The sequence below is a fragment of the Emydura macquarii genome, unplaced genomic scaffold (genome assembly GCF_026122565.2).
Source record: "Emydura macquarii macquarii isolate MOO-44397 ecotype Brisbane River unplaced genomic scaffold, CSIRO-AGI_Emac_v2 contig_2863, whole genome shotgun sequence".
Taxonomy (NCBI): Eukaryota; Metazoa; Chordata; order Testudines; family Chelidae; genus Emydura; species Emydura macquarii.
In genome coordinates, this window is record NW_027133000.1 from 237,200 (window position 1) to 264,504 (window position 27,305).

Consider the following 27,305-nt stretch of genomic DNA (forward strand, 5'->3'; position numbering starts at 1 on the left):
TGTCGCTACAAACCGTTGGCTAATGCTGTCATCGTCTCTGACTGTACTTTCAGCATGATCATATAGATCTTTGATTAGGCTAATTATTTTTCTGGTGTTCGCTAATATGCAATAATTCTTCAAAGACTATGTGTACGCTGTCAAAAGTCTTCCAGAAATCTATACAATTTATCACAAGAGGTGCTTGGGAACCACACTTTGTTCTATAATATGTCTAAGCACAATAAGGTCTCAAATATATCCACTCAATTATAACTTTCTTCAGAACTGCCTTTCGTTCAGCAAGGTGGAATGGGGGCATCTTTCTGTTCCATATTTTCATCAGTGCTCCTCATTGCATTTTCAGGGACACACATCATTTTAAATTGTGATTGCTATTCTTTTGTCTTAATCACAAGGGAAAAACGACTGCTTGAAGATGAAAGGCTGTTCCTTTCATTTTCTTCACTATCCACTGTCAATCCAGTTACCTATCATCTGTGCAAATGATCCACATTTCATGGATCAGACGTGAGTGAGGAGGAGAGTTACAGGTGTTAACCCTCTGTATTTTTTTAAACAAGGATTTATTTTATCTTGATAAAACTATAGAAATTCAGATGTCAGAAGTATCCTCTAATAATCATATTTTCCCAGCCTGTTTGGTGCAACCCATGGGTAGGTCACCAGGGGCCACCAGCTGGGTCACACCTCACAGATTGGAAAAAAAAAAAAAAGTAAGTCAGCGGAATCTGTGGTGGTTGGGATCCAGCAGGAGCCACGGAATGGCAGGAGTAACTCATCCTGCCCAGCTCCTGCTCTGTCTGCAAGCGCTGGGGCATGGGAAGTGGTGCTCCTAGAGGCGGTGGAGCTGGCCTCAGAGCTTCCTGATGCAGCAGTGTACCAGGGTCGAGTTGCGTGTGCGGGGGAGGGTGCAGAAAATGCAACACCCCTAGCAGTAGCCATCTCAACATTAAGCAATCCCTCCCGTCAGCATCCCAGCCAGCCCCCTACCATCTCCAAGGCTCAGTCTTCCAGCAAGCCACTCCCACAGGCATCATACCAATCCCCTGTGCACCCACTCACCACCCGAACCCTCCTGCAATTTCTTGCTATTTCTGAATCCCACAATCCTGTGCAGCTACCAAGGACTACAAGAGATTTGGGTGGATCACAACAAGAAAACGCAGGTTTGGGGGGGTCCCAGATGGGACAAGGCTGAGAATCACTATCTTAGGTGCAGGATTATTCCATACACTGTGCACCACTTGTCAGGTGCATGGTCCTGTCTAACTTTAAAGGGCTCCAGGGGCTCTTACCTCCTATTCCCCAATCTCTGATCTCACCATGAGAAAGTTATTCCTGATATTCAATAAAAAATTTCTTCTGTTTAAATTTCATCTCATTACTTCCAGTTATATAGCCTGAACAGCTATTTTTCTGTGGTGCTTACACCCATGTCCTTCAACTAACCATAGACCATTATCCTATCCCATCAGTCATCATCTAGGCAGCCTATGTACTGTACACTTATGTCTTTTCATCTGTCCCATAAGGCTCCATTAACAATTAAAAATATTTTGTAAAACACTGGGGCTGCTGTTTTAATAGGACCAGTAACTGATTGTTACTTATTTCAGTTTCCTTCAGAACAATACAGATATTGTGTTTACTAAGGAACCAGTAGCAGCAGTTGTGAGACCATTATACTTCTTTCCTATGCGGGCTCAGAGAGTGCTGCTTCTTCTCCTCCTTCAACACCGTCCTCCTCTTCACCACTGCTTATTTGAGCCTTCTGCAGAAGTTTGGGCCCTGCCAGGCCAATAACCAGTGCTCCAATTGGAGCTGTGATCAGGATTGCCAAGAATGCCACCGTCAGCACATCCATTCCATACTTTTCCAGCTGCTTATCCTGTTGTCCCCTGGCTGTATCTAAGGCAAGGGAACCTATTGCAGCCTACAGAGAAAGAAAAGCATTGTTAAAGAAAACAGTGAAATGGAACAACTAACCATTTACATTTAAAGATAGAACTGAAGTGGCTTAATCCTACACTTGAAGGTGTGTGTGGACATGTGCGCATGTCCATTCCATTATTAGCCTGCAGACATTCTGGTGGCCAGGAGGATATCTGCTTTTCACCCAAAACGGCTGTCATCTCTCTACATTTCAAAAACACCCAACACCATAAGACGACTATATACAAAATTAAGGGTTATGTTATATTTGTCTAAGAATGGCATTTATTCTTCACCCATTTCAAGCTGCCTTTTCAAGTGCATTTGCCCTTGGTGATTATCATCCTTGAGAAACAAGGTTGTTACGTTACTCCATTATTAGGGAAGGCCTAATTAAAGAGATGAGTCTACATTTTCAAAAATGACTAGTGAGTGCTACCATTTTTAGATGCCCAGTTCAATCCCAATAAGGGGCCCGATTTACACTTTAACTTGTGCACCCAAATCACAAGGCACTTTTGAAAATTTAGGTCATGAGTCTTGCAGTAGGCCTTAAAAGGTGCAAAACTCAGGTTTGTCTCATCTCTGGAGACTGCAGATCCCACAGGCAGGGCCCTCTAAAGAGACAGCTTTGCCTTCAGTCCCTGTTAACTTTATTTGAGGATTGTCAGCAATGGCATCTCCTGAAGATCACAGCTGCCAGCTTCAGTGGTGGCTTGTCAGAGTGGGTTTTAAACAAGTGCAACCCCACGTGGAAAGCACCTTGAAAACGCTTTAGCCCAAACTAACATTATGCAAGATAGGCTTATTGCACTTGAACTGAAGTTGAGGCAGCTGACTCTTTTTGGCTCCAAACTGGTATTTGACACACAGTTTTTATAATTATATGCTTTTCAGCCTAGGGATACTGCTGTTAAACAGTCTGGCTTTGCAGATGGTCAGACTTTGCTCATGACACCCAAACCTCCCTGGGACAGTATGGAAAGAGAGGTGCTTTCCCTTGTTTGACAGTTTGCTTCCTGGCTGCCTAGAAAGCTGCAGTGAAGTCCCACCTCATGGCCAAATACATATTTAGCATAGCTTTTCTGCTGCTCATATGCTGTCACTACGTACTTTCACTTTTAAAGGGCAGATGAAGGAGAGCAAGGGTTGGAAAAGCAGCACTCAGAGGAATCTAGTCCTGACTGCTGAGGTAGCATGTCTCTCTGTTCAACTAGGAAACCAGCTAGTTATAGGATGGCAGAATGAAAGACAGAGAGAAAATACATAGAGGATGAAGGCGAGAGACCTGGAGAGAGACAGAGACAGAAAGGTTCCAAGCAAACCAACAGAACAGCCACTCACCTTAGGCTATGTCTTCACTGACGGCGGCAAATTTGCTGCCATCAGATCGACTTATCTGGATCGACTGAACAGTCAGTGAAGACCCACCCAGTCGATCCAGAAATCGACGTATTAAGACCACTTTCTCAAGTGGCGCAGTGCAGTGAAGATGGCGTGCAGAACAGAAGCACAGAAGTCGACGGGAGTTACGCAAGTTTTTTGCGTAGTTTGCATAACTCCGGTCGACTGCCGCCAAATCTCCAAGGTAAGTGTAGACAAACTCTCACTTTGCCATTTCTCTCCATCTCCTAGATTGTCACAAGGGACTTACTTTTCCAGTCACTGTCATCAGTTTCTTTTTTTAAATTTCCACCTATCCAGTTGGCCAGTATCTTTTTTTAGCTGTTCTATTTATTCGTTTCTGTTTACAAATGACCAAGCCACTGAGACCAGGATCAATGGCATCAGAGAATAGGAGTGCAGGACCCATGTGGCAGCCCAGGAATAGACAGGACCTGCTTGGGGCTTCTGAACAGTCTCTAACGATAGGCTTCTCAAATCGTCCACTACAAATATCTCACAAAACGTAACTCCCCCGTGCTTTTCCAGTATGGCCCTCCCATTCGCTTTGGGTAGGCTACCTGTGTTTGCAAGAGGAAATGGAGTGTACATTTGTCCATGAAAGCCAGGCCCGCCAACAGCAATTCCGGGCCCCAGTCAAGGTCCTCTAGAAAGGGATGGCTGAGTTTTACAACCATGAGATGGGCGGTGGGTAAAACTGTTCCTCAGGAAGGCTAGCTCCGCATCCCACCTCTTCTGTCTGTGGCCCTGCCCACACTCCACCCCAGGCCCCACCTCCCTCTTGCCACCATGTCCCTCCTCCCCTGCTCGGTCCCTCTCCTCTTTTCCACACCCGTTCCTCCAGGTGTTGAGTGACAGCAGGGGGACTGAGCAGAGAGTGGAGGAGGGACATGGCGGCGAACAGAGAAGGGGGCAGGGCCAGGTCTGGAGTGGAGCGGGGGTGGACTGTGGGTGGGCCCACAGGCAGAAGAGGTGGTACAAGGAGCTAGCCTCCTTGAGGGGAAGCTTCACTCGCTGCCCATAGCCTGGGCCCTTTTAAAATCACCAGGCCCCTGGGCAATTGACCCCTTTTCTACCCCTCTGTTGGCGAGCCTGATGAAAGCTCTTGAAATCTTTGTCACAAAGAAAAAAGGGCTGTGATATTCTATAAATGGTCCTACTAATATTAAGATAATATTGAATATTAAGAGTACATTTGCCTATACAAGTCACTTTCATTAATTGCTCTCCTTAAGAGACTGCAGTGGGCTCCACTCATTGGGTGCAGCTGCAACACTTACTGCATATTCTCCATATTACCATGCAGCAGTAAAACTAAACTGCTTTCATAGATTCATAGAATCAAGGCCAGAAGGGACCATTGTGATCATCTAGTCCAGGGGTGTCAAACTCATTTCCTATGGTGGGCCAGATTTGAATTAAATGTACTTCAAGTGGGCCATACATACCATAAATCAGAACAAATTTTTTTAATTAAAATTATTGTATTATATTGGACTGTATTACTGTATTATAATAAAGTTTGACAATTTCATTATATATAATCAAACCTAATTTGCTTCTTGGCATTTCTGCCAAGAATGAGCAATAACACAACTCTTCTGAAGAAAAGAAATTAGAATAGGAATTTGAAGAACCATTAAATTGACATTTGTTTACAGTATGTGTGAGGTCACTTGTTTTACTAGGGAAATCAGGAAGTAGGTCTTATTTTTCAGGACCTATAGGAATATAAATGACCAATTAAAGCAAGTTATTTGTTCCTTTTTTGGAATTTCAAAATATCTCTTTTTTTCTCTCCCCCTACCTTTATCAACTTTATCTTCCCCACTGGGATTGTTTGTTTTTAATCTTGTGAAGGCATCAAACAGATTTATAGAACAGTGAGTAAAATGTTAAACAGATTTAAATATCTAGCAACCGCTTACCGAGAGCTGTGTCTTGTGCACACAGTGCTCCATGCGCTGCCGCCAGAGTACACAGATCTCATGGCAGCACGCTGCCGCTGTGAGATTTCGCGGTGTCATACCCTCTGGCGGCAGCGCGCGCCGCCACGAGATCTTGCGGCGTTGTACCCTCTGGCAGCAGCGCGCGCCGTCGCCAGAGAGTACAACACCACGAGATGTTGCAGCAGCGCGTGCTGCCGCCAGGGGCTGGACCAAAAAGGTACGGCCCGCGGGCCAGATGTTTGACACCGCTGATCTAGTCTGACCTTCCATATAACAAAGACTATAGAACTTCCCCAAAATAACTCCTAGAACATATCCTTTAGAAAAAATCCCATCTTGATTTTAAAATGGTCAGTGATGGAGAATCTGCTATGGCCCTTGGTAAATTGTTCCAATTGTTAATTGCCGTGACTGTCAAAAATTTATGACTTTTTTCTGGTCTGAATTTGTCTAGCTTCTACTTCCAGCCATTGGATCGTATTATACCTTTGTCAGCGAGACTGAAGAGCCCATTATTAAATATTTGCTCTCCACGTAGATACTTATAGACTGTACTCAAGTCACCCCTTAATCTTCTCTTTGTTAAGCTAAATGGATTGATCGTTTGAGTCTATCACTATAAGGCATGTTTTCTGATCCTTTAATCATTTTCATGGCTCTTCTCTGAAGCCTCTTCAATGTATCGACATCCTTCTTGAATTGTGGGCACCAGAACTGGACACACTATTCCAGTCGCACAAGTGTCAAATATCAAGGTACATAATCTCTCTACTCCTACACAAGATTCCCCTGTGGATAATAGGGCTGCTCTTGCATTTTATAAAGACATACAGCAATAACAGTAAGTCCAAGCATTTGAACTTTCAGGTAGTAAAAATCCCTTGCCATTGTGTCTAAACTGTGAAATATACTCTTATTTAATGTGGCATATTTATGTCAGCCCTGGAGGATCACAAAGCACTTTCCAAACATGAATAGCAAATAATAAATAACCTCCTATTTAGCCTTTTCTTTGATAAGCCTGAAAGCACTTAATGAGTTTAGCCTCCAGCTGGACTTGACTCTGCAGAACATCACAAGATGCAAAACCTTCAGAGGGACTGGAGGACCCTCAATCGATTTCAATGGGAGTTATGGGCCCTTCGCATCTTGCAGGAGGTATTTACCCTTCTTAGGTTGGGCCCAGTATCCATGTGATACAGGTACATATTTTACAGATGGGGAAAGTTAGGCAAAGAGAGGGTTAGTGATTTGCCGAAGGTAACACCATAAGACCGTGGAAAAGCTTGACTACCAGTAGTCCCCAGTTCAAACCACTTGTTCATGCTGCCTATCCAAAATGAAGCTGAGGAACATAAGTGGAATTTCTGAGCCAACCAGTGGCCTCTGTCCGACTGAAAAGAAAGTGACGTTCTGTCTCTAGAAGTATGTACAGAGACTGAAAACCAGTTCCTTTCTGCTCTGTTGCCAGCCTGGGAAGGGAGGCACAAGCAGAGACCTAAACTTAGATTTCCTACAAGACAATGGACAGGAAACTTAAGCTATGTCTACACTGCCATGCAGCTTAGACCACAGTGGCGTGGACAGCAGCATGCACCCAAGTGTCGCACTGCAACTCTCCTGCCCATTTCAATGTGGAAACACAGAATTCATTATTTCAAAGTGCCACACAGATCAGTCCATGGGCCTAATCCTTCTCTCACTTGCACCAGTGCAAATCAGGAATAATTCTACCAAGGTCAATGAATTTAGACTCGTGTAAAACTGGTGTGAGAGGAGAATCAGCCACGGTGTTTTCTATGATCCTGTCGTTCCTACTGTTGCCATACTCTACCTGGACAGTGGCTTTGGGGATCCACGCCAACGAGACAAATATTTTCTCCTTGAAGTTAAAGCCGGCAAAAGACACCATCAGGAATGTAGCAGTGATTCGTACTATTAAGGCAATACCCAGTGTGGCAACACAAAGTCCTACAGCAGAGATAAAAACAACTTTTTGAAACAGTGGGCATATCTGAGAAGAATATGCAGTTAAAACTGCAGATTAACAACATTTCTGTGTCAATTTTTTTAATAAATCAGAAAAACAATGTAAAGACTATAACCAATACCATGTGTATTTTATAAAGCTAGCTTTTTCGTGAATCGGTAATAATGTAGGCGTCTTGAGGTGTGGAGGATCTACTTCGGACAACAAGGACCAATGCAGGAGATAATGCAAGATGATATCTTGACAGAGCAATTGTCACTTAAAACCATTTGTGACCGTGCATTTGTGCAAATAATGTTTTCAGCATACAGGGCCCAATTGGGCATTCCTCACTCAGGCAAAATCCCACAGAAGTCAAGTGTTTTGCTTGGATAAGGAACACAGGCTTGCCCCATAATGTAGCACTTTGCTTATAATTAACTCTGCAGTACTGATTAAAATGCAGACTTTATTCAGAACTTGAGGAGAATGCTCAAAGTCCCACCTGCCACCCATCACTGGCAAACCCTACCTGTTACACAAGTAAGATGCTCAGAAGAGTGTTTGCTGCAGTAGGCCTACGGCAGGTAAAACAAAGGAAACAAACTTGTATAGCTATGCCACAACCTACAGGTAAATAGTCATCACAAACTGTTTTGTAGCGATTCTTTCAGCAGGATAGCTAGCCAAAACTACTGGCCTTCCAAGCAGTCTTACCAACAGTTTCAGGCCTGAGAGAAAAAACAGATATTTCTGCTCCAATTAAACCAAAAAGTAAGGGTTGAAAGATGTCCCATGCGACTGCAACAATTTCTTCCACAGCCATCTGTAAGAAAAGGGGGGTAATCTGTAAAGTTACAAAAATTGGACCATGTAGCTTCAGCATTTGATTCATCACAAAACAGAATGAGATTGACTGAGATAGTGTTCTGTGTCCATTTTTGTATGTGTTATATTCCAAAATTAACATAAAAACAGAGAAAAAAGTGATGTAATGGGGTTGCCAAGATACAGACATAGCCCATTATGATTTTAGGCAAAATTATTTTGGTGAAGCATCATTGCACTAGGCCTGTACAAGTCATAATTCATAGCAATTACCTTCTGTTTGATAAACACAGTGAGTGAAAGTGCATTTGTACTGCTCAACCCTTTGCCATGTGATTTCTTATACAAAGAAGGATTTTGCAGCTAGAAGAACAGGGAAAAGACTCATTATACAAAAGGAATTTGATGTTTCTTTCATGACAGTACATATTGTACCATTAGCAGGATACTGTGAATTTGCAGGAAGAAAGACCAAGTTCCTGTTTCCTTATATGTTTATATTTCCAGAGACTTATTCCTTCAACACAGCCAGAGAAGATCTTGTATCTCTTTTCTCTGTGTGTATGTGCATCTATACCTACATGCACATATATACAATAGTTTTCAAACTACAAATCCCTCACATGCTGAAGATAAAAACTGCCAGATGGGATCACTATTAAGGCAGATCAGCATTGACATCTAATGTCTTTGCCAGTGTCTCCGTACAAGCATTGCAGTGTTAGAACTGAAGGATTGTACAGGTGTTCTCCATTACTATCCCATGTATACTGACCAGTTGCAAAAGCAACTACATTTGTTAGGCACCAATCTGCAGAAATACTTTATTAAATAAAACTCTGTTTAAGTTACCCAAAAAATGGGAAACATTCTTTAAGAAAGATATCCACCATGCACTAATAAGTTGATTCTAGTTTCTCTCACTTAAGGATGGGCATTGCCTTATAGCAGAATTTAATGCCCGTGGCCGGGCGGGAAGTGCGCATGCCGCCGAAACCCCGCCGCCGTCTGTTCATTTTCGGCGGTGGGGGATCGGAGACGGTCACTGGTCCACGGCACTCCGCGGACACTGTAAAACTGCGCCGCCGAAAAGGCGGAAACGGCGGCGGCATTTCGGCGGCCGGGGTGGAGTCGGCGGCGGCGCGGTTTCACGGCGGCGGCGGGCAGTGCCCCTTTTCGGCATGGCCCGCGAATGACCGTAGGCATGTCAAAATGGCCCTTGGCAGGGAAAAGGTTCCCCACCCCTGCCTTATAGCTATGTGACCCTACTCCTGCCCTGAACAGGTTCCAGTTAACACCCTCCAGACATCCAAGATCACAGTCTCAGCCTGTGTGATTAAGGAGACTTTGGCTGGCTATGAGGCATGAGTATCTAAACATTCACCTTTTCATTGGACCATCCCATGCTTGCAATGAAGGACAAGACCAGTGTGCAGAGTCCTCCTGATCCTGGGAAACCGAAGTATAGGCTGCCAAAAACAGCAAATATGGATAGACCCAACACAAAGTATGCTCTCTTCCATACAAGAGATGCCTAGAACCAGGGAAGGAACAAAAAAGTACATTTAAAAAAAAAAAAGGATAAAAGCTTACTTATATTCATTAAAACATCAATAAGAAACTGCACCAAGATGGAGGAATTATAGCTTCCAGGCGTGACTTTCAACTATGAGGGTGTTTTGTTTGTTTTGTCTTCTTTTTACTTCTATTCCTATAGAATTTTAATTTTGGCTGTTCAATATTTCCTTTGTTTTGTTCATCAGAAATCTTTGTGTGCAAAGGGCTTTTTGTAACATAGGGATTGTAAACATGAAGTTCTATACAAACAATCTTGTTTAACCACGACCATTGTATTTAATTATCTGGTTGTTTCTGTAATGTGTTCTTCATGTTGATAATCAAGAGACTAAAAGATGAAATCCTTGCCCCAGTCAAATCAATAGGAATTTTGCCATTGACTTCAATGGGGCCAGGACATTACCCAGTATCTTTTGGATATTTTATAATCTCATATTCCTCTAGTCTAAAGGCATTATGCAAAAGGTAAACAAATTTCTGTCCACTTAATCTTAGAGCCAACTACTGAGACCTTATGTAATTTACAATAATGTAATCTTAATTTTTATTGAAGGCAACAAATACATAATACTATTGAATGTTCAAATATTATTCAGAACATAACAAGCCAGTTAAACTCAGGAAATTCAGTACTATCATTGTCACTTTGCTCTTAGTTCAGCATATTTTTTACCCATCGCAGGCATCTTACATAAAAAGGAATGCCCTCAGCACATGTGTGAAACACCTCAATCTAATTGATGCTTACATTATTGGCTGAAAACCGGGGCCAGATTTTGCTCCCGCTGACGATGAAAACTCCCAGTGACTTCAATGAGAGTAGGACTGGGGAATATGGGTCTAAACTCCCAGCACATTGAAGGATTATGAAATCACACATCATTACTATAACAGTAACAATAACGTAATCCGTTATAATAAATAATAACATCTCACCAGATTCACAACACTTGGTACCAGACACATGCCATTCTCTATGAAGTCATATCCACCCTCATTCTGGGTTAGGAAATGGATTGTCTAGTTCTCCTGCTAACTATTCTCTACTCTTAGCAAGAGAATTACGTATACCTCAGGTGGTATCTTTTCAGAAAAGTGTTTTTGGTTGTTTTTTTACCTGATCTTTGCTTGGAAAATATTTAATAAAAAGTCCTAGAAGCCCACCAGCTGCTATGCCAACTGCAACCTCCAGCACCCCTCGGAGGACATTATAAAGTGTGGAACCTGTTCATAAACAGTAAGAGAAGAGGGTTTAGACACAAGTATTTATGCACAACTCGTCTCACACCACCCACTGGTCACCAGACCTTCTGCAAAAGAAAGCGTAGAAAGAAGCAACCCAAATGTTGGACAATAAATAAGGGTCAATAAATAATGACCCCAGATACATGGTAATGTTGTAGTTTTAAACTATACGGTGAGCGCTTCTACTCTTCTGCACAGAGGGAAGCAAAGGGACACGAATGCAAGGGCCCAGATGCTATGCCTGGGGATGGAAATAGTGCTGTACTCTATGCTCTCTCCGCAAGATTGCAGATATGCATCTGCACAAAATATGACGGAGACTTTGGTCTTTTCTGTGGACAGGGCTGGATTTAGGGGCAGGCAACCCAGGCAACTGCCTGAGGTGCCAGGCTTGGGGTGCTATTTTTGTTGTAAGAGGAAACAATTTTTTTTATTTGCTTATATATGGCATGAATAAATACAGATTTATAGATCCTAGCGTGCAAATATATTGTCTTATATGACAGGGATAAATCATGCATGCAAATCATGCATCAAAGTCATGAAATGGGCCACAAATGCAATAAAAATAAGATATTCAAAAGTTTAACAAATTAAAGGGGAGGAGGTGCTTAAGACACTCCTCCCTGAGGTGCCATTTGGTCTAGGGCCGGCCCTGTCTGTGAGGGTAGCTCAATCCCAAGGTAGGGGCAGAGTTGAGGAGCAGGAGATATACATGGGAGGCCTCCCTCAGGTTCCTCGGTGGAAACCAGTGTGGGAATTAACAGTGCTCACGACAGCACTGATTTCCCCTTCTGCTTCCTAAGAAAGAGATTAATGTGCAATCTGAATGGCAAGAGCTATCAGGGAAGACAGGGGAGCAGCACAGAGAAGCAGGGTCCTCACACAGATGTCTCACAATCTGTCTGCCCAGGACATGATGTCCCCATAAATCCCTGGATGCCATATTATTGCTATATTACATATTCTGCCTCCTACGTGTGGCTGCAAACTTTTCCCCATGACGGGATAATATCTGGAGCTCTGAGTTCATACTAGAAGATTTAGAGTAGTCTTTTTCCCCTTGTGTTTTTTTTCTGGGGCAGAGGAGAATTTTGCTCACACAGCATGGAAGTCACATGCATGTCCTAAGAAAGATTAGTTACTTTGTGAAATACAGAATTACTAAAATATTTAATTTGCAAACATTTTCCCCTTATTAGCCATTTGTTGATTTCTAGCTACTGGTATTGATGATACAGTATTTCTTAGGTCATGTCTACACTACAAAATTAAGTCAACCTAACTTACATTGGCATTACAGTGGTCACAGTAACTGCATCACTTGTGTGTGTTTACACTTTGCTCCTTGTGCTGGTGGTGCGCATCCTCACCAGGAATGCTTGTATCAATTTTACTATCAGTGGGGGACTTTGGGGGATGGCTCCTGAAACCCAGTGACAGTCGAGTCGACATAAGCAACACAGCATCTACACAGCTCTGACATCAACCTAACTACCTCAACCTTGACTCTACACCACTCGTGGAGGTGGAGTTCTTAAGTCGGAGTTGCGGGGCACTTACGTTAGTGGGAGTAAAATTTAAGTGTAGACACTTCCATAGTTAGGTTGATGTAAGCTGCCTTGCATCAACTTCTCTGTAGTGTAGACCAGACCTTAACGTTGGCCTATGTTTCCCTTCACTGCTATTCCTCCTCACACGAACAAGACACTACCCTTGTTGCCACTTAGACAAGCTGCCCCTTAGAGATACATTAAAATTTTAATTGAGTTTACAAAGCATCTAAACTGGGTTCATCGAAAGCGCTTAACACTAACTTAACTCTGCTCCCATTAAAGTGAGAGTTCTACCACTGTCTTTGTTGGGAGGAGAATTAGGCCAATGCTAAGGTGCTCGGAAAATCCCACCCCTAATTCACTGCCCTAAAACATGACTTCAAGATTGTGTTCTAACTCTGCCTTATTTTCTAGTGAAGATAAACCTTGAAGAGGCAACCTAGTTTAGGACAGCGGCCTGGTTAATAGTATTTCTCATGGGATGAGCAACAGGGAGAGTGGGAAACGTACACCATCCTCACAGGGATAAGATGGCCATATAGGCCATCTTTACCCTATCGTCAACATTCAGTAGCTGCAAACGATAGCAGGTGGTAGGAGATTTAAAATGGTGTAAAACAAATTAGTGACAGAATTCTCAGTGATAACAATAAGAACTATCTATTTCCAACACTCCACTCTGGAACTCTTCCCCTAAAACAGTCAGAGGGAGCCTTTCAAGGCAAGTTAGTAATAATATCTGGTAAATTTTGTATTTTTTCAATCAACTGAGACACTTTCCTGCCACTATTTGTTTTAGTGAAAACCAGTTACTTGATTATTTTAAAACATGGATTTGTTTTTTTAGTAAATATCACAGTTTGTCTAATATCTGGGAAGAAGATGTTGATTCACCCAAATGACTCTCTAACTTTACATGGGCAGCACGAAGTGAGTGAGGGAAAATGCTGATGGAATAGCTTGCCACATGTCCTTCTTCAGAATAATAAATTACTAAAAATAATGAAGACAGAGAGTTTTAAGAAGGTGCCGAAGGTCACCCGGCGAGTCAGTGGCAGAGCTCAGAACAGAACTCAGGTCTCCCAGGTCCCAGCACATACTAATGTACTTTCATGCACACCTACTGAGTAGATGTGCATCCCTCTGTACATGGGTAATTTCACTGATAAGTATTATCTGAGTCTCCAGTATATTAACTGAGCCCCTAAAGACTTATCGTTAATTGGTCACAACGGACTACAGATTCCTCATAATATTTCAGTATTTGCCCTAGATTTTACCATCTTTGGATTAGCTAGCATACCTGTAGAGAAGGCCATCCCCAGGCATGTGTTGAAGCCAGTGATGGCCAGGATGTCATCAATGCTGCCAGCAGCCATTAGCAAGGTCGGGACACCCTTTTCAACACCATACCCTCCTGCTTGCAAGATCAGCATAGAGGGGACCACAACAGCAGGCGAGACAGCACCTAGGACAAAACTAAACAAAGAGAAATTCATTCAACCCTTCTTAAAAATAAAATACTCAACTGGAAAATCCACCACAACCCTTTTTTAGACATACAGAATTCTCCCCGTTTTGTATTTCCCTTCTCAGCACTGCTGATTACCAAGACAGGTCCGTGTAAACCTACTGTCCGCTTTCGCCACCTGCCCAAATGAGTGACATCAAAATAAGGGGCATGAGGAAGATGATGAAAAGGCACCCCTCCCCCATGGAGATTGTAGCACAAGCGGAGGACACATCAGCTACTAGCACTTGATTTTAATGGAACGGCTATGCTATGGATGGCTCTTTAAGGGGAAATTCTGAATTCCAGTACTTCCCTATCCGAATAGTATGCCTGCAACAACATTTCTTTTTGCTCCTAAAGACCCCCAGCATTCCAGACCAAGCCCCCAGGATTCTATCACCCCACTGTTCTTTTGTTTTGGCCAACTCTTCACCCTCAGGGGCCCACCTCACAAGCAGCAGCCCTGCCAGACTAATGCAGTGAGGCTAGATTCCCTTTCTTGCCTCTGAACACCTCTCCCCTACATCAGCCGCCGAGCATCGCATGGAGCTGCTAGTCATTCTCCCCCAGTGGCTGAGCTCAGCTTTCACAGCATGGCACCACTGCAAGACACACAGGCAAACCGGTATTGAGCCCATGTCTGCTGCCTGGCAGTGCACTAACGACGCACTGGGCCAGCTGTGGCATTCATGAGTTCAAGGGAAGATCCCTAGCAGGGAGATAGGCAGTGTGAGGTAGAATTAAGCCATTTTTAATTTTTACAGAGGAGAAAGGAGAGCACATTACCCTAATATAAATCCCCATTGCCATGGCAAATGCATGAGTAAGTGGGCAAGAACAGCAGCTGCGCATGTCTCAGTGAGGCAGGGCCCGAAAGAAAGCCTTAGACAGACTGCCTTTAACTTCTTCAGAGCCTGAAAATATAAACATAGTGACACATTAATAACATAATCTTTCAATTTCATGAAGAGAAAAGTAGCTCAAGATCTGCTCTGGTTTATTACTGAAGTCCCAATAACGGAGTATCGCACAGTATAGTCTATGGTAAAAGCTAGGACTTAGGGTATTTAGTGGCTTGGACTAGCTTTTGTCTCCTTTGGCCTGAAAATGATCACATCACAGAGGGAAAAGAACTCATATTCTGAACTAGACATCCAGTCTGTGTGTAATGATGTACTCAGACACAATGTTTGAAAGTCCTCTTCAAAGTCTTCATAAAGAATAGGATGCTACATTGGAAAACGGACATTTTAGAGAATAACCATAGAACTGTTGCAACCTGATTTTCTCAGGAAAAATCTCACGTCACGTCATATCATACACTTTGTATCTAGCCTTTACTTTGACTAGAAAAAGTGTATGAGTTTAGGTAGACTTAGCTAACGTGTGCTAGTTATGCTTCACCTCCACTCTACCTGTGTTAGAGCGTAGAGACAGGGCAACGCCTTATAGCATGATTTTAGTTGGTCAAGTTGTAAACTAGGCAGGAGCCCCTCTTCTTTCTTCCCTCCTTTATTAGCACTGATGATATCAAGTTTTGAAGTGGCTGGGGGAGGGATCATAGCGATATCATGGGATTTATTATTTATCAGGACTGATGTCCGATGTCTTTTCAACTAGGGCAGCTGGACTCTTTTTTACAATTAATATCCTCTCATAAAACATGTAAAAAAACCATGATTTCTATAAAATATTACTTGTAGGGCTTCCTTTCTCCAGAGTGTCTTTCACACATTCTCTTCAATGTCCTGGATCCCTGCATTGTTTATCTTACTTTTTTCTCCTTTTAAATGATCTCTTAGCTGGACAACAGACTGTATAGGAAAACTTACTAAGCGTATGGAACTCTTCACACTACTTGACAAATCAATAAAAAGCGCATCTAACTGAGATGTCGGCTCACAAATTTTTTTATTTTATTTAAGAAAGAATTGTATTTATTTATTTAGTGAAAAATCACAAAATGGACAGCTCACCAATCCTATGAATCCTGGTGACAGGGTATAGCTATTCTTACCGTAACAATATCTTACCGTATTTTAAATCAATTCCAATAGAAACAAGGCTATGATATGCAAAATGTATTAGATTTAACAATAGTATTAACAATATTTAACAATAGTATCTATTTCAAGCAAACAGCTGATCAAATATTTGTATACTGTTGTGGGTTGTTTGTATAATTCTACACCAGAAATGTCTGATGCTGTACCTTTGGATCAAGGCCAAGCCCTGCTCGGACCAAGATAACGGAAAGGGCAATATTTCTCAGTGCTGCAGACCACTTCATATTTATCTGGACTATGTCACTGATCAATGGCGTATTTCGGATGAGAAAACCGGCAAGCAACATCCCTAGAAAGAAAGAAAGAAGGCAAGTATCTTTTGAAAGAGTTGTTGTTATTATTAATGTATTTCAGTCGCGTCTAGATTGAAGTCAAAATCTTCTGTGGAAAATTTCAGTGAGCATATTAGGATCTGCTATGCTGGGACAGGAGCACGTCTCTGAAGAGTTAATGGCGTACTTGACAGGTATTAATCTATAACCTGAGATTTCAATTGAAAATTGAAAACTTAAGAGGACAGGAGGCAAAGAAGAAACTGAGTAGGAAATTACGATGGTGAAGGTTATTGGAAGTCATGTGGTTTGACTGACCCATATCACACTGGTGGTGGATTCAGTGCTATTGGTGAAATGTTGGCTGAAATGTCCTATATTAAATGTAAATTTGTTATGACAGTAAACAAAGTGAAGCTCATATCAATTTAAGAAGTTCTGCCTGAGGTGGTCAGAGACATGCAATTTGATGGCTCTTGAAAAAATGTTTTTTTCTAATTTCCAAAGGGAGTTAGCAGATCCACAGATCAGCAGTGAGCATCATCTAGGCCTCCTTTACATTACCGTTATTACTTGCATTACTGTAGTGTCTAGACGCCTCAGCCAATAATGGGCCCCCCGTGTACCAGGTGCTCAGACACATAGGCCCTACCAACACTAAAGATTTTTGTTGTGCTGTAACTTAAGTCAACTGATTGCTAAATAACTCAAGCTGTCTAACATCACTAAAAATGAAAATGTAGACACTCCACAACCATCGGGCCATGAGTCATTCCACAGCTCAGCCTAGGATTAGAAGCCACATCTCCTGACTCCCAGTCCAGTGCCCTATCGAGTGCACCATACAGCCACCCTTTCAGTGCTCTCAGTATGGGTTTTATAATCGTCTCCTATGTACTGCAATCATGTACTCAGAAATACAATAAATAAAAGCAAAGAGATCTAGAGTCATGCATTAGGTAAAATGAGGAAGTGAGAGATACAAAACAATAAGATGGGCAGCAGGAAGAAACATATTGAGGCCTGATTTTAAAACCTTATTTTTCTTAAACAAATACACTGAACACACATGGCACTGGGGATAGACATCGGAATTAAGATCTGCCATCCAAACATAGCCCATTCCAGACTACATAACCCACCATGAACGCAGACAGCTTTATGTCTTTTAAGTGAAACATTTTTTTATCAGAAGAAAGGAAGATGAATTAATATTTGTCATTTATTTAGAAGCAGAAAACAGCAATGATCCATTCTAGCATCTTGCAGGGTTAAAGTCAAATGACCAGATTTTCAAAAGAGCAAGAGTCCACAACTGGGCCAAATTTTCAAAAAAGTTCAGTTCACACGTCGGCATGAGAGTGAAGTAGCCAGACTTTGACATGTACACAACAGTCAGCGGCAGAGCGCCTTTGGAAATCTTGCCTAAAATATTTAATACGAGTAAAAATTAAATCATAGATTTTTAAAATTCTCGAGACTGCAACAGTCACATAGAAGGAACTTCAGTCATTTGTACCCATCTTCTATTTGAGCCACTAGGAAAACTGAACCTTTTGCAAATGCTTGCTTTGCAGTCTCCAGTTAGTTGGTTTTGCTACCAGAACTGCTTTGTGGAAATGTATTTTAAAACACAGGCCTGCAATGTCCATCTTAAAGCCTGAACCTGCAAACACTTAATTCTGAAGCAGAGCTTAATATTTATCTTATGAAATATAAAACCATACTAAGATTTTTTTGTCAATACTGTGCTCATGTTGCCCACAGCCTGCCTGCTGTGTACCGACTGGCCTCGGCTATGGCTTTTGTTTGACCTGGAACACTCCTACCTGATAAGTACTATTTGTTCTTCTTCCCACGCTCTAGGAGAAACAAAGGCAGCACCATGATTAATTTGTGCTTCACTGTGACAATTACAGAAGCCTAAAGGCTGGAACGCTTGCCACAGTCGCTCTGTGTTTCTTCTGCCATGTTAGGGTTGCAGGACCTGCATAATTATGGAGGTCATAGCCCCTTCTCTATTGCTATCTTCTCCTTCAATCTATGCAGGGCTGGCATAGAGACTCCCTGAAGCACAGGGAGGATTTGCAAAATGCCCCCATGTAGCTGATCTACTGGCGATTCCCCCACTCATCCTCACTGTAGAGGAGTAGGTAGTGGGAAGTCATCTGCATTAGACTGAACTCCTTCTAAAAGGGGTAGATCAAAGAAAAGGATGCCTATCCTTGTATTTTTATCACCATTTTTCATGTGAAAACAAAGAATATTTAATATTCCCTTCTCCTGCCTTGATTCCTAGATTTTTCAGATTTTCCTCAAAATACTAGGAACCTCAGGCACTCATAAGCTTCTCATCAGGCACGTGCTATCCTGCTTATGCGTCTGTTCTTCAGCATTACCCACCTGATAAGTAATTTCATGCCCAAGTCACAGCTTTTGAGCAAAGGAGTAGTTTACAAAAGTCAGAAGAATCAATATGGTCAGAAACAGTAGATCAAACTTGCTTTAAAAATAAAAATGTTTTGACTTTGCAAAATTTTCTCTGTCCTTTCTCTTATCCATTAGAATCTGTTCCTACTTGTGAAACCGAATTCTTGTAAAACGAGTTGACTGTCTAAAGGCTGCTATACTTAATGTTATATGCCACTTCGTACACTTCAGTAATCCATGTTCAGATTCCAAATCATGGTCAGATCCAATGGGTTTACTTATTATTTTCATAATCTCAATGGACCAGATTCTGAGCCACTTCTTCATGTTACCCTGCAAGCATTGCCATCTTCTTCATGTAAGGGTGGCAATAGAGCTGATCAGAAAAACACTGACGGAACCATTTTCCAATCGAAAACACAGTTCCATCGAAACGGAAACACTGTGATGAAGACAAATTTTTCAATCATGTGTGACATGGGATTGTTGAATCATAGGTGGGAAAATCTGGGCCTAAGTCAGAAGCCATGGTGACAAGCTTGAGTCAAGACAGACAAAAGGGGAAGAACCAGACCACTCAGGGTGAACGGGGGAGAAAGATTCTGACAGTGCTAGAAACTTCCTTTTGAAACAGTTCCATAGCCTGAAAGAGACACACATAAAACAGCCAAACTGTAATACTCCTTGCATTATGAATCCATTATTCTCCTGTAACCCAGGGGCCTAGGGGTATGGCTGTTGCTTACTGTGCCAGAGATCCCAGGTTCAAATCCCACTGTGGCAGGAGTGAAATTTATAGAAGAAATATTAAGCCTTGTGCATTAGGGCCTAAAGCCTAATTAGATATTAGGATGAGACCTGTGTGGGGGCAGATTACCCCACATCTGCCTATTGGGGGGGTCTTTACACCTTCCTCTGAAGTATTTGGTAGTGGTTACTCCCAGAGGCAGGACACTGGACTACATGGACATCAGGTCTGATCCTCTATGGCAATTCCTATGTTCCTAAGCAAAATTATGCAAGAATAAAAAGAGGAAGAATATATCACACAATACTTACCGAGAAGAGGAGGTAAAGGAGGCAGTGTTGGTATTTTAATGAGCCCAAATATTTTTCCGCCAATGACAGCAAAAAAAAACAGAAACAAAATTCCAAATAGGTTCCCCCCTGGAAGACACTCGCTGCCTGTGATGGACCAGACCACAGCCCAGACAAGTATCACTGTTACAACTGGAACGAGACAGGAAAAATATATTTAATCATCTGTCAGGAATGGCTTAGTTCACTTTAGAGTCACATTTGCAAATTATTTTTTGGGGGGGAAAAGTATGATCTGCTTAATTTTAGAAATAAAACATTTACTTTTAATGTCAGTTTATCTACAACAATCTTCTATGTTCCTTGTGGTGGAGCTCTGATTTTATTGGTGCTAAAATACTGCAGTAAGTCATAACAGTGTATGCTTTAGGGGCACTGTACTGCAAGGTGCTGAGCGAGCGTCTGTCTCCAATACAGAGAAGCACTTAAGCACATGCTTAACTTTAAGGCGAGTAATCCTATTAACACACCTTGCTGCATTGTGATGTTTTCAGCTGCTTGAGAAATGCACCAGTAATCTCCTTCTGTACACTTTGGCATGGTTTATTGTTGTTCGAGTACAGCTCAAATTTCATTTTGAAAGAATAAAAAAAATTGCAGCTGGGTGGATTTATGCACTGGATTCTTCCACTTGGAAAACAATCCCAAGCAAAAGGGGATGCACAGGGGGTCTCCACACAACCTAATGCAGGGCAGAGAGTTTCCCCTGATACATTAGTCAAGCAGGGGAAAATGCAGATATTTTATAACCTGAAGGCATCTTGCTCTTCCAGGCTCATAACTCTGGTCCTGCAATCAGCCAGACGGATGCAAACAGAAGACTGACAAAGAGAAAAAAATCCCAGAATAATCCATTCTTGCCCTTTTGCACTACCTCCCCACGGCCACACAGGAGAGTTACTGCATTTCAGAGTTGGAGTTTCTTCTGCTTGTGTCAAGACCCAGGCTGCCAGGGGGAGAGAGCCATTGGGTAACAAATGTATTACCTTGTGAATCCAGAGTGGCAGAGCAGAGGATAGAAAGGTCTCATGTACTTATGAGCTCCTTCACTTGGGAAGCTCTGCAACCCTTGGCCAGCCAAGAATTTTTATCTTTCTTGGACTTCCATAGCAGGCCAACCTTTCTACTGAATGGGTCAATGTACCTGAGGGCCAGGAACCTTGGGTGCAAAGCCTTAGGTATGTAGCACTGGACTGAGTCCTAACTAACAAAAGAAGGCACTTCTGCCAACTGGTGTATTCATGACCTAATTTCAACACAAGCCATTTATTTTGCCAGAAATGCAATGATCTTTGCAGTTCACTTGCAGGTCAGAACATTGAAAACAGGCTGAAGAGCTCAGGCTTCTGATCAATACAATTTCTAATATGAAGATAAGCCAGCTGATTATAAGACAGAAAGAGCTGGGGAGAAAAGACACTAGAAATTGAAGTCCTTGTTCTATATCAAAATTCTTCCATCAGTGCACCTAAAGATTTGCCTGACAGGTCAAAAGTAACAATCCCTTGATGTTTCTTCACTGTTTACAGAAAAGCTGTCAGCTATCACATCTACAAATACATCTAAACACTGGCGTTGTCTACTCGTATGTCAAACAATTAAACATTTTGCATCGCCTGTCCCTTACATACCATTTGTCACTGCTTGGGCAAGGAGGCCTTGAGGAGGACAAGCAAATATTTGCCTCAGTTTCCTTGGAGGCTTTGACTCAGTCAGTGATTCCTGAGGTTGCTGTGCACAGCTGTGCAATAGAGCGGTTTTTTCCGTTTGTGCATTTCCATCTGTGCCTTTGCATTCCAAGACAGTTACCTCCTGAGTTAAAACAATAGATCTTTCTCAGAAGCAGCATTGTATACAATTGCAATGAGCTACCAGATGACTAAATTTACTATAACATTGCTAACTGCAGGTCAGGACTTCTCAATATATTTTTGCATAGTGTGCAGCACAGTTTGAGAGAATTGCTCCTAGACCACCAGCCCTTCCATACACAACTGCAAAGGCCATCTGCCAGCCCCAGCCATATTCGAATAACATCTCTGTGGCCACCACAGCAATTTACTACATGGAAAAGCAACATTAGGAATGTTTATGACATATTTTCAAGCTGTATTTTCAAGCAATTTAGCAGCTGGAAACAAGTAAAGAGGCAGCAGCAGCAGCTGCCCAGTGAACTGCCTATGGTCCACAGTTTGAGCATTACCGCAGTGATCTTTTCTCCACCTGAAACATTTTTGTGCGGGTGTTTCTCACTTTTAAACTGATTAATTTGACACTTTCAGTTGAAGTCAAGACCACTGATTTCAGGCAGCTAAACCCACAAAAGAAAAACTTTTATAGAATATATGGTAAATGTAAGAAAGGCCCAAATTGAGGGGTTGTTAGTTCCCCCTGCAAAACTAATTTCCTTCAATATTTTAATGAATCTGGAGAAAGGAGCGCTACCCTGGGTAATCCTGTTCTATGAGAAGCCTGAATACAGATACAAATACAATTACCTGAGTTTTATGATTCATGGGAATACTGCCATTTTCCACATCTATAGACAGCTCTGGATCTTCACTCTCCTCTACAATATCCTCCTTCACCATGTTGACAAATCTACAACAAAAAAATAAAACAAGATAAAATAAGAACAAGCAGAAGCAAATCAGACCACGTTTATTCGCTGTTTCATGATTTTTTTTTCCAGTTATATTTCTTCCTTTCCCCATGAAAGGAGAAAGCCTCATGGACACCAGCAAATGTACATTACATATTGGAAAGTATATAATGAAGCTTTTCTGTGCATGTGTATATCTATTAATTCTGAACAACAACAACAAAAAAACTGTTAGAAAAACATTATTGAGGTTGCAAAGTCAAGAACTCACAACTTAAAAAGTGTCAGAACTATGTTTGTCTCTGCAGCCTTAAATCATCCCCCCCCCTTGTGTGTGTGATTCCAATAAGTACTTTTTTCCCCTTACAGAAGCAATAGGAGGAAGAGAATCAGATTTTCCTGTGTCCAATCTGGACTTCTAGTTCTGCATGAAGCACGAGCACACGATGTAAGAAGCTCAGGGGCCTGCAAACATGCTCAGTGCAACTGGAATTTTCAGAAAGTTAAGAGCAAGCAAGCAACAATTTCTAGCAAAGCACATGTACAAATGTTGCTTTTCCATAGTCTAAAACGTGGCCAAATTTAGGTTGGATTTCAAGGGAGCAGGGAAAGGCGCTTCTGCCAAACGTAAAGTTCCTGCTCCAAACCATGTTAAAGCTATTTAAAACAAAAAGTCCCTAAGAATGACAGAAACCCATTAGAATTAAGATCTCAAATGATCTATTGATCTATCCAGGTTTTTATACTGTCCTCATCAGATGTCGTATCTGAGCATCTTAATAATTACCAAGAAACCAGCCTGCAGGATTCCTTGATTTCAGCAGCACTCATTTTACTACGCATGTCATCTCCTGCACTTCTCAGACCAGTCACCAGTCAATAGGCTAGTGCAGTTAGTTTTCGTGTGGGTGGAACATTCCATTAGAATGTTCTTATTAGAATGTTTATTTATTTATATATATTTCCTTCAAAACAAACAAGAAAATGAATATACTGACTCCGTTAAGCTCAAGGAGCAAAAGAAAATTCTCCCAGGGCTTTCCCCAGAAACAGAGTGTTCAAAATAATCTTATCCGCTCTCTTAGTCTCTTCTGGCAGCTCGACACCTTTTTCCCCTCTCAACCCAAGGTGGAGTGAGGGGGAAGGTGTCTCTGCATCATTGATGGCATGCAGTGAATACCACCATCTCACTCCAATGCTCAATGTCCCACATCTCCTTAAAGCCAGTCTGTCAATGATGCTCTTTAATCACTTGGGAAGAATCCCAGTTTAGTTAAGGCACACACTTCCTCCCTTCTCAGAGGCTGAAGTCACTTGCCTCCAGGGCCATCTGATCCCACGCAACCCCAGAGAAGGACAAGACAAACTCAGGTCAGCATGCATGTGTGCCGATTTGTGGTAAAGGTGATAACGTGATGGAGCATGGGTTCTCCCATCCCACCCCACCTGCAGACCAAATCCTGGTGGAGGACCTTTTTTGGTGGCGTGGGAGAGCCATCTCCGAACTCTGATTCCCTTTTTTACACCCGCTCCCTGGCGAGGTTCTGGGGGCTGATGTTTCCTTATATTTAGCCCTTAAACAAGGATGTAATAATTAAAAGCCCAATCCTGATGCCACTGAAGTTAGGGAGAAATATATCAGTGCATTCACTGGAAGAAAATCAGGCGCTAATGTACATTTACCCTATTTTCTGTTATCTAAGCCAATGGGCATTACACACATATCTGAAGATAAGGATGGGATCAAATTGTTTGCTAGCATTGTTCTCGAGCACACGGAAACTGTACACACCCGCTGTCAAGTGGTGATTTCTGCACTATAGCCTGATGGATGTGAATGGCAGTTTCTAGAAATCTAACAAATCATTCTGGCTGAATTTCTGCCTCAGTAGAACTGCCACCCAACTCAAAACCTAGGGTGGGTTGGAGCACCGACCTCTGAGCCAAGAATGGGCCTTCCCCCATGATACAATACTAGAAATGGATTTGTAACTCCCACAATTATCCCTCATTTGCAGTGTTGACAAACCTGGGAAGGCCTGACTTGGTGAACAAACTGGGTGTTTGTGTTGAACTAGTCAAATATGAAACCTACTTTAAAGGCAGCAAAAACATATCTGAGAACATGTACTGTTTTTACGTCCTAAAATAAAATAATATTTTTGCTCCATCTCTTTTTTTTTTTCCTTTTGGTTTCATATTACCCCCATCAAGCCACCTTTTTCTTTAGTTTAGGGTGCCAGTTTCCTCCAGCACCAGCATTTGTGCCACTTTCTTTGACCTCTGTTCATAGAACAGAGTTGTTGTGGACTTTTAATAAAGCCACTATTTGCTTAACTGATGTGTCTGTTTTTGTTCTTAGATATGTTGGGTGAAATATTAGCCCCACTGAAGTCAATGGCAAAACCTTCATTAATTTATATGGTGCTAGGATTTAATCCTCTATCTTTAATGTTAAATGATAGACTATTAAGTAATAGCATTATTGGAAATAGATATATTTTACCAATTCCTCCCCTTTGATAATTTGCACCATCTCTTCAATGGTGGAATTTACTAATATTGCTCTTTTCCCTTAGTGCTAGAGATCTCTTAAAGGCTTTGAATTCAAAGAACAAAGACAACATCACTACTGGTTAAAGCTGTGGATCCCAACCTTTTTGGCTCGAGGCCAGAAATATCATTTTTACAACCCTGAAGGGCCACCAGTCTCTGCCAGCAGCTCTTCCCCCCGACCCCCCTTGCGCAGTCAGACAGGAGCAGCCTCCTCGCTGATTTCCCATCTCCCTGGCTGCAGCAGGGAAACCGCATGTGTCCTGTAGCCCTGTGTACTCCACCTGGGTCCCTAGGCAGTGGCTCCTTTCTGCAGCTAGAGGGATGGAAGATCAGTGCTCCTCTCCCTCTGGCTCCAACAGGGAGCCCAACACCTTCAGACTCAGTCAGAGCGCTTTGCTCTCTGCTGGAGCTGGTGGAGGGGAGCGCTGATCTCTCCTCCCTCTGGTTCCAGCAGGAACCCCAGCGCCTAGGGACCCAGGCGGAGTGCTTTGCAGTGCTCCCTGCTACAGCCAAGGGGAGGGGAGCGCTGATTTCCTGATCTCTTCTGCAACCAGCAGGAGACGAGCCGCAGGCCACTTTGAAAACTCCCGTGGGTCACTTTTGGCCCCCGGGCCACAGGTTGGGAACTCCTGAGTTAAAGCCTCAACCCAGCGAGGTGTTTTGTACATTGGATCCCTGACTCCAAGGTGGCTCTGGGCACTTTGCAGGATCAGGACCTAAGTTACTATGAGACAACACTTAGAGGTCCTAACTAACATGAACTGCTATCCCAGGCCAGTTTCCAATGCACAAGTGTTCATTTCACAAGGCCTCTGTTACAACAGGCAATGCAGGCAGTGGTCTCAGAGGAGAAGCCAAGGATTGATGGGACAAGGAGGCAGGACTTAGAGGTGATCCCTCCGAACTGGAACTGAGGCACAGGGGATAGAGGTCTGAGCTGGGCTGTGGAGAGCGCTCCTCCCCTCCAGCATCCAGTTCAATTAAGAACAAGCCATCCCCTGGTATGGAGTCACAAAGCCAAACCAGGCTTGTTAAATGCATGCCCCAGGCCAGCTGAATGAATGAGCCAACATCAGAAGTCGCAGAAGCAGAATCCATGCCCGGGTCCGGGCTTGAAAACTTCTGAATCCCCCCTGGCAGAACATCCCCTGGGACATCCACGTCTTCCTTTGAGACTGCAGACCTCTGCACAACCCCCTCATTTCATGCCTGACTGGGCGGAGACTGAGACCTGGTTGCCCCGGGCAGCCTCTGAATGTCTGACCAGCTCTTGCTGCCCTGGTTACTGCCAACCTTCCCTTCCCCCCCCCCGGCCTCTGTCAACACGGGGAACGGACCAAACCACTACAACCTACCAGCTTCGGTCCCGCAGCGATCCCTGGAGAAGGCAGCACGGCCAAGGACCACCAGCCCTGCACTTGTGCTGACATGGGCCCCGCCCCCAGGCAGGCAGAGCACGAGAGAGCGGCAGAACACCCACCCGGGAAACCACAGCAGGTCCCGGCACGCGCCGATCCCTGGGCAGCCCACGCGCCGGCAGGGCTGGCTGCACCGCGAGGGGCCGTGCACACGACGGTGCCCCCGAGCCGCCGCGCCTCCTTTCTCTCTGCCGGGCGGCCCAGGCGGTCCCGCCCCTCGCTCCCAGCTGTGGGGCGGGGGTGGAGAGGGACGAGATTCAGAGCTGCAGCGTGGAGCCCCCTCCTCCCTCTGCTCCCCGCTGCAGGGAGGCAGGGCTGATCAGATAACGGGCCCGCCCCAGCCCTGCCCGGGAGAGGAGGAGACAAAGCAGCCGGGGAGCGGAGAGGAGAGGTGAGGTGTGTGCTGGCTTGGTAGTCAGCGCTGTGGGAAAGGATGCACGGGAAACGCATGTGTGTGAGTCACGCTTACACTACACGGCAGCACTCTCGGGGGCGGGGGTGTTAAGTCCAGGGTTGCCAACCTTACATTTGAGTTTTTACTGACATGAGGATCTGAAGTTGATTTTTTTTTTTACTGACATCACTAAGAACACCCCAAATACAATAATATCACACCAGTGTGTACTCGCTCCCAATTGTCTGTCCACAGGAATTTGGCAATTGTTTTAGCTGCAGTAAATTGATCAGTTGGGTTCTTGGGGCACCTGCACTAATAGAAAACAGGAAACTGATAAAGTCATGATGAGTGTAGCTTTATGATACAAGAAGGGATTCTGAACAACAATCAAAGTCAAAATACAATGTTTTATTTCTACCCAATTTTACGGACATTTTCATTTATTTACGGATTTACTGACAGTGCTAAAATTGTACATTTTTTTACTGA

At 43.1% G+C, this 27,305-nt stretch overlaps 1 protein-coding gene across 1 annotated transcript; it reads right to left on the reverse strand.

Annotated features, from left to right (window-relative positions):
• Positions 1 to 211: 211 nt before the first annotated feature.
• Positions 212 to 26,438, reverse strand: SLC9B2 (solute carrier family 9 member B2). Its single transcript, XM_067568223.1, has 12 exons — positions 26,357 to 26,438; positions 22,342 to 22,444; positions 21,475 to 21,655; positions 19,805 to 19,975; positions 16,190 to 16,332; positions 14,764 to 14,891; positions 13,768 to 13,943; positions 10,781 to 10,887; positions 9,470 to 9,619; positions 7,975 to 8,083; positions 7,123 to 7,259; positions 212 to 1,936 (listed from the first exon to the last, which is right to left on the reverse strand). Exons 2-12 carry the CDS (start codon positions 22,432 to 22,434, stop codon positions 1,697 to 1,699), a joined length of 1,635 nt encoding a protein of 544 aa, XP_067424324.1. The 5' UTR covers positions 22,435 to 22,444; positions 26,357 to 26,438; the 3' UTR covers positions 212 to 1,696.
• Between the last annotated feature and the right edge of the window lie 867 nt (positions 26,439 to 27,305).

Excerpts from the sequence above, each read along its gene's own strand:
- SLC9B2 (XM_067568223.1), bottom strand. The coding sequence starts at position 22,434 with ATGGTGAAGGAGGATATTGTAGAGGAGAGTGAAGATCCAGAGCTGTCT. Across the intron at positions 7,260-7,974 it reads TCTCAGGCCTGAAACTGTTG|GACTTTGTGTTGCCACACTG; the intron begins GTAAGACTGCTT and ends TCTCTGCTGTAG. Across the intron at positions 1,937-7,122 it reads TCCCCAAAGCCACTGTCCAG|GCTGCAATAGGTTCCCTTGC; the intron begins GTAGAGTATGGC and ends CTTTCTCTGTAG.